The 8,117-nt window shown below is 38.7% G+C and overlaps 1 protein-coding gene across 1 annotated transcript in view; it reads left to right on the top strand.

Moving 5' to 3' along the window:
• The first annotated feature begins 4,889 nt into the window (after positions 1-4,889).
• Positions 4,890-8,117, top strand: part of LMNB1 (lamin B1) — a 79,963-nt gene continuing 76,735 nt past the window's right edge. The window contains exons 1-2 of the mRNA XM_036742108.1: positions 4,890-4,979; positions 5,410-5,871. Of these exons, the coding sequence (XP_036598003.1) occupies positions 5,525-5,871 (347 nt within the window). The 5' untranslated portion in view covers positions 4,890-4,979; positions 5,410-5,524. The remainder of the gene's footprint in view (positions 4,980-5,409; positions 5,872-8,117) is intronic.

Below are 8,117 nucleotides of genomic sequence, written 5' to 3'. Positions count from 1 at the left end.
CGGGCAGCCCCTGCGTGGCTCCTCATAGCCAAGTTTTAAACCTCCCAAGTTAAGGAGCAAATATCGCAAGCAAAAAGAAAAACAAAAACAATTTAAATACAGCAGAGCAACAATCAAGATCATGCAAGATCTAACAGCTTCTACTTTGAAGGATGGTAGGTTTTGGAATGCTATTTCCATAGAGCAAAAGAGCTGGAATTGTGATCAAGGGTAATTTACCCAGCAAATCTTGAATGAAAAAATAAAATGGAAATTTAGCAAACTGAAAGACTATCAGGTTATTTGTGGCACAAAAGCCGGAGCTCAATGGAAAATTCAACATCCAAGATCTAGGAGAAATATAAGGTAAACATTAAAGATCAATTATAGGATACTGAATAAGGTCAAACTGTTTATTTCTGATATGTGAAAATGTTATCAGCGCTCTTATGATTGTCATCATTACTTTAATAATTTGAAAGAAAGGCTTGGGCTGCACTGAGCATGATGGGGTGATTCTAAAAAATAAAACTGGGTAGGGAGAGGTAAAAAGGAGCAATTAAACAGATAAAGCATGAAAAGAAGAACTGATACAAAAGAAGTTGGAGATGGCTGGTAGTGCTTGAACCTTATTCTCATCAGAACTGGGCTAAAGAGGGAACAGAATATATGTGTAGAAGGGCGTAAATGTCTTCTAAAATTTTAAAGAAATAAGAGGGTGAGGGGATAGGATAAGGAAGGAACTTCTAGAAGGGTGTATAGATTAAGAATTAGAAGGGTGGGGGGAGGGGATAAGGGAGGGACTCAGAGTTGTGGGTAGATAAAGGAATAGAAAAGCAAGGTAGGCTGTAGAAGTAATTAGATGAGTGAGGAGGGATAGGGTAAATACAGCAAGAAGGATGATGAGGAAAAATAGGATGGAGGGAAATATGGAACTAGTAATCATAACTTTGAATGTGAATGTGCTGAATTTACTCATAAAATGGAAATGGATACCAGAATGAATTAAAAATATGAATTTGACAATATGTCGCCTACAAGAAACATAAGAAAAAATGAGAGGCACAAACATAGTTAAATTAAAGGCTGGAGTAGAATTTATTATGCTTCAATTGATGTGAAAAAAGCAGGGCTAGCAATCACGATCTCTGACAAAGTTAAAGCTAAAATAGATTTAATTAAAAGAGATAAACAAGAAAACTATACTGTGTGTCTCCAATATTATTTAATATGGTTTCAGACCATTTAAAATTACTGCAGACAGTATAAAATATCTGAGAGTATACCTGCCAAAACAGACCCAGGAACTACATGAACATAATTATAAAATACTCTTTATACAAATAAATTCAGATTTAAATAATTGGAGACATAGTAACTGTTCATAGGTAGGCTAAGTCAATGTAATAAAAATGACAGTTTTACCTAACTAATGTATTCAATGCTATCCCAATTACTAAAAAATTATTTTACTGAGTTAGAAAAAATAATAACAAAATTCACTTGAAACAACAAAAGGTCTAAAATTTCAAAGAAATTAATGAAAAAAATATAAAGGAAAGAGATTCGGCAGTGACAGACCTTAAAGTATATTATAAGGCAGTGTATATCAAAATTATCTGGCGCTGGCTAAGAAACAGGTAGATTAGCGGGACAAAGTAGACACACAATTCACAGTAGTAAAGGACTATAGTAACATTGTATTTGACAAATGTAAAGATTTAAGTTCTGAGGATAAGATTCCATTATTTGGTAAAAAAAATTAATTATTGGGAAAGCTGAAAAGTAGTATGGCAGAAACTGGGCATACACTAATATCTTAAACCATGTACCACAATAAAGTCAAAATGGTTACATGACCTAGATATAAAAGGAGCTATCACAAGAAAATTAGGACATGGAACATATTACCTATCAGACTCACGAGTAGGAGTATGATATATGAAGACACAACAAATAGAGAGCATTTGAAGTGTAAAATAGATAATTTTGATTATATTCAATTAAAAAGTTCTTGTACACATGTAAAACCAATGTAGCCAAAATTAAAAGGAAAGCAGAAAATTGGGGGAAAACTTTCACAATCTCTCAGATAGAGATATCTCATTTCTCAAATACATAAAGATTTGTCATATTTATAAGAATATGAGTCATTCCCCAATTGATAAATGGTCAAAGGATATAAACAGGTAGTTTTTTTGATGAAGAAATCAAAACTATATTTCATCATATGAAAAAATGCTCTAAATAATTACTGGTTAGAGAAATGCAAAGTAAAACGACTTTGAGGTATCTTATATCTCTCAGATTGGCTAAAATGATAGATGCCTTTCAATTGGGGAATGGCTAAACAAGTTGAGGTATATGATTGTGATGGACTATTACTGTTATATAAGAAATGATGAACTGGTTAATTTTAGAAAGACCTGCAAAAACTTGGACCTATGAAGGAAGATGCTATCCATTTCCAGAGGAAAAAACTGGCAAATAGAAATTTGTGTGGTATGGTCTTACACATATGTATGTGTATGTGTGTGTATATATACATATATACATATATATATACACATATATATATGCACATATATATATATACACACACACACTCACATACATATATAGGCATATGTCAAGTTGTAAAATAAATCAAAACTACAAGTTGAGGAATAGAGTCTTTAATTGACATAACAGGGCAGCAAACGTGCCAACCTGGAGTATGTCTAGTGGATTTTCCCATTTAAAGAGACCCATAAAAAAGTTTTTATAGTTTTAGGAGGAGAGGGGGTGAAGACAGTGTGAGGTAGCAAGGCCTGGTCGTGAGACCCCAGTGGCCCTTGACAATCCGGGCAAGGTAAGCCACTTCATTCTGACTGTTTTGCCCTTCATGCCATGAATCCCAATGGAAAGGGGCAAAGACATCAAAGGCCTAGATCCAACTGGAGCCAGGTTTCCCCACAAGGCAAGATCTCAGGATGGGGGGACCTAGGATGTGTTTCAGCCCAACCTAATCAAGAGTAAATATTTTAAGAGTAGGAATGCAAGGATGTTACTGAAATTCTGACATTACAAGGAATATTTAAGGGAGTGGCAGTTCATAATACATCTGGTAGTAACAATTTCCGTCATATCAACAATTTTGTCATATATAGAGAGATGTATGTATATATACATATATTTGTGTTTAATTTTAACCTTCGCTAGGGTGGGGTGGGGAGGGAGGGAGAAAAAAATAAAATAAAAACTTTACAACAGAGAACAAAAGAAAACACAGAAGGAAGCACAGAAAAGCTGGGTAGCTTGAAAAACAATGTGTATGTGGGTTTTCAAAAAACATGTCAACACTTTGAAATGGAAATTTATTGTTTTATATTGAATCCTCTCTGCTAAATACATGGAAGAGTTCCTTTTTTTCTTTTCTCATTTTGTATTTAAATTTAAAATTTAAAAAAATTTAAGTAAAAAAAAGAAACCCATGGTAGTGGGTTTTTTTTGTAAGGGGAAGAAACCTTTCTTAAAGGAAATGTTCATTTTTGCATGTTTCCCTGAGTCGCATAGCTGGTGAATTTAAATTGTGCTGGTTATACCATTTTGTTTTCAAGCTACAAAAAGGTTGATAATGTGTTTCCAAATTCAGAACTATTATCTAGAGAATTAAAAAAAAATCTGTGACATATATAAATGATTCACATTATAAGTCATTACATAGCCAAGTAACAAACTCAATTTCTGACTCTACAATCCTATTTATGTTGTTTTATGATCTTAACATTCAATAAGACAAACGTTTCCATATACAAAGGACAAAAAGGAGAGTTGCATATGAACCTCTGAACTTCAGTAATTAAGTTTTTAAAAAGGTATATTAAATTGAATAAGGAACCAACAGGATTGCTATTGTGGCCCCTGTTAAACTTTTTCTTCTATATATTTTAAATGCTTTGTTGATGCTTTTTTCTCTTTTTTTCTATCTATCACTAGTACTAACTGACTTGCCCACAAAAGTACTGTGAAGCAAAACGAATCAACACATCATCCATATTAAAAATGTATATCAGTTTGTACCTCATCTACAACTTTTCTCCAAAGAGTTAGGACTCATGCTTCATTATCAGCCATCTAAAGTCATTATCAATCACTGAGTTTATCGGATTTTGAACGCTTTCAACATTGTTTTTGTTGTATACTTTCTACTACATGTATACTTTCTTCTGGTTCTGCTCATTTCGCTCTACATCAGTTCAAACAAGGTTATATTTTAGATATCACATAAAATGTGTATAGTCTGTACTACGTACATGTCAGTTGAAAGGGACATTTTAATATTTATTTTCCAAGTTATAATGGTAAAGTGAATGATGAAATAAACCCATTTAGAGGAGCCAACACAAATACAACCAATAACATTTTTTATAGACTCTCTACTATTTGTGTCCTACCCTTTATTCCAAACTACACACATTTTGGTGGAGATTAATGTCACACTCCGTTTAGTAATCTACTTTTTCTGTTTGTAAACCTCATGTAGTAGTATCGCGTTTAAGTTGGGAGGAGCAGGGATGGGGACACTGTCTCGGACTTGCACTACTGTTTACTGGGGGCCAACCTGGCAAAGCAGCACGTGAGTGAATCCGCCTAGAGACTCAGGCCACACCAAGCCCAGCTGCCACCCCATCCTCTAATTCTGTCTTCTTTCCCTGGTTTCCCTTACTCTCACGGCCTACACTAACTGAAAACCCTGGAACAACAGCTGGGGGTCGTATTTTGAATTTAGTTGCTTGGCACCAGCTGATTGAAGAGCCTGATCTGTCTCGAGCTGGTATTGGCTCTTCCAGCGTCACGCGGAGCTTTTGCAAGCCACCGTGGAGATTCTGAACCAATAAAGAGATCGCCCCCCCGCCCCCTTTGCCGTCCATATCTTCAGTCTTTTCTGGTGGCGGCCCCCCTTTCCTCCTCCACCTGAGTACACAAAGTGCTACAGACCAGAGGAGGAGACGGCGGCGGTGAGTGCGTGAGGATTACTAAGTCACCCCTCTATTACACTTTTTTTATTTGGTGTTTCCGGTTTTTAAGAAACCTTTAAATCAGTAATTGTTTGTAAACAATCCTCTTCCTTTCCCGACCTTTGTATCTTTTAAAACTAGTCCTTTGTTACTGTTACATTTGCCTTTCACTCTTCCCTAGGTGCTTTTCTTTGACGCCTTGAGGCTTGGTTGTGCACTATTGTGTGTTTTTGTGTTTAGTTTTTGCAAACTGTCTGGCCTCTGAACCCTGCGTTCTAGTTTCTTTGCTTTAGTGGGTTGGCATCCTTGTTATCGCTGCCCGCGTTTATATGATTAGCTTTGATTGCAAGCTTATTGGTCTCTGCCTCCTCCCCCTTCCCCAGTCTCTCGGCTCCCACTCATTTGCAGCTTCCTCCTCCTCTTTCTTCAGCTGCTCGCTCTTCAGCCCGGTTTTTACTGCCGCAGGGCTAGACAGCCAATACACCACGCTTCTCTACTCTAGCACCGCCATCCACTGCAGATTACACTGTCTCACACTGTTGGTAATGGCGACTACGACTCCCACCGTGCAGAGAACAAGCGGCCGGGCCAGTGGGCCTGCAACCCCGCTTAGCCCGACCCGGTTGTCCCGCTTGCGGGAGAAAGAGGAGCTGCGGGAGCTCAACGACCGGTTGGCAGTGTATATAGACAAAGTGCGGAGCCTGGAGCTGGAGAAAAGCGTGCTGCAGCTGCAGGTGACTGAGCACGACCGCGAGCTCACTGGCCTCAAGACGCTCTATGAGACCGAGCTCGCCGATGCCCGCCGGGCCTTGGACGACACGGCCTGCGAGAGGGCCAAGCTGCAGATCGAACTGGGCAAGTTCAAGGCAGAACATGATCAGCTGCTGCTTAAGTAAGTGTTTCCTCAGCACCCTGGGAGAAAGATACATGGATCAGGGTTTGGGGACTGAAGATAAAGATGGATCTGGGCAGTTGTGTTAAATCCTTTTCTACTTTGGGGGATCTGGACAGATTCGAGATGGTGTTTTTACAATCAAGAGTTACAGAGGAGGAGGGAATAGGCAATCAATATTGTCTCTTTCTTCCTTTCAATATTCCCTTGTCGGAGTGGGTGGGTCTTCCTGACGCATCTGTACTTGAGGAGATAGAGGAGATTAGACCTGTTCTGTAACTGCAAAGCTGTGAACTTGACCTTTTTGTGGTGTTAAAGGAAGGAATCTGCATTCTCGCCAGTTTACTAGCGGTAATGTTAAGGGGATGATGATAGGCTAGTAGGAAAGTGGCCTGTGTTAAAAGGAAGGCTGACCCACAGAAATTTGAGGGATATAAGGAAAACGATTCTCTTGGGAGATTGGAGAGGGGATGGGTGATTCTGGAGAAGAGGGAGCAAAAATTATCATAGCTAAATGTGGCAATTGCTCAGTCTTAATCTTTTTGCGTCTTTGGGATTCATGCTTTGGAGGCATGGAAAGAAACTAAAACTTAGGGCTATTTCATTCACTTTTCTTGACTTTATATGGAGGAGATGGTACCTACGTAGGGCGTCTCTAATATTTAGGGTGAATCTCCCTCTCTCAAAGTACTGATAGAGCAGAGTAGGTGGGTTTATACCTTAATTCCTAGTCCTGTGGTTTTGCTGTCAAGACAGGAACTCTGGTGCTGCGCAGTAGACATGACTGACATCTCTAGTTTAAAATCAATGAAGCTGGTCACTTCTTTGCTGGAGAGGGGTGTAGATGAGGTAGCAATGGAGAAAAGTCTGAATGGGAACAAGAAATTATCATTCTAGTCCCCAAGGGCAGGGTGGCACTGGACTTTACCCAGTTCTGTTGTTTCCTTTGCTTTTCCAGGGAGGTGGAATGATTAAAAAAAAACAAAACCCTACCCTACCTACTTTGTGTGTAGGTAATAAAAGGACCCTTTGCTGCTATTCTCCTAAGCTCTAGCATCTCATGCCCGTAATCAAGCATGTATCGATGCTGTGTAGCAGACACTGTAGATTTCTTCCTGTTAAATAAATGTATCTATATGTGTCCATCCTGTTCAGTATCTGCTTTCTGTGACTTGTTGAACCCACTCTACCACGAGCATCCACATTCATTGTTTACATACTGTACAAAATACTTGTTTTTCCCACCCAGAAATATTGATTTGACTTGTTCACAAATATCTCATTTGATCCTCACAGCAATCCTGGGCAGTAGGTGCCATTATTATCCCCACTTTACAGTTGAGGTAACTGAGGCAGACAGGTTAAGTCTCCTAGGGTCACACAGCTAGAAGGGTCTGAAGCTAGATTTGAACTCAGGTCTTTCAGACTTAAGGCTTAGTTTCCCTGTCCACTGCCCTATAGCTGCTGGGCAAGTAGGAGCACAGGGAAGGTATCTACTTGTATACACAGAACCTGACTAAAGTCTTCTGGTGAAGGGACAGGCCGGGGAGAAGTGATTTAAGTTCTCATAGCCATAAACTTAGACCAAAGGCTATAATATAAGCTCTCCCAACTTTATCAGATCCCCTCCACTATGTGCTGCCACCATTGTCCTTGTTAGAGTTGTCCTTGGAATGGATAGGGAGAGTTCTAGCATTTTCCAGTCAACTCAGTAGCTTAGTGATTTAGTCACTGTGCTGTTTGTTTGGGCCTTCTTTATATGATTTAGGGCAGTGGAGTAAACTAGGGAAGCAATGAAGTGAAAATGGGCAAGGGCTGAAGGCAGGCTGGATGTTGTGATCTTAGAAATTGATGGCACACTTGATAAAAATATAGCAGCATATTTTTGTTGAATAGCTTTTTCTTTTTAAAGCAAAATTTAACTATCATTAAAAAAAGTTTGAGTACCAACTAAATGTAGAATATTATGCTAGGCCAGATTTGGTTCAGAAATTCAGGGCCCTGACAAAAGATATCGAAGTGGTATAATAAAGTGCTGAACAGGAAGACCTGTTTGAAACCTGCCTCAGACATGTAGCTGTTTGGCCCTGAGCAAGTTACTTAATCTTTTAGCCTCAGTTTATTCATCTATAAAATGGTGATAATAAATACAGGTAGTATGAGGGTCAAATGAAGTAATATTTGAAAAGCACTTTCTACTTTAATTCCTAGTCCTAGTAAACCTCACAGTATTAGTTTCTATTTTC

Source organism: Trichosurus vulpecula, chromosome 1 (assembly GCF_011100635.1).
Source record: "Trichosurus vulpecula isolate mTriVul1 chromosome 1, mTriVul1.pri, whole genome shotgun sequence".
In the NCBI taxonomy this organism is placed as follows: Eukaryota; Metazoa; Chordata; class Mammalia; order Diprotodontia; family Phalangeridae; genus Trichosurus; species Trichosurus vulpecula.
Note: the sequence above shows the minus strand (reverse complement) of the source record. Positions and strands in the feature narration are given on the sequence as shown.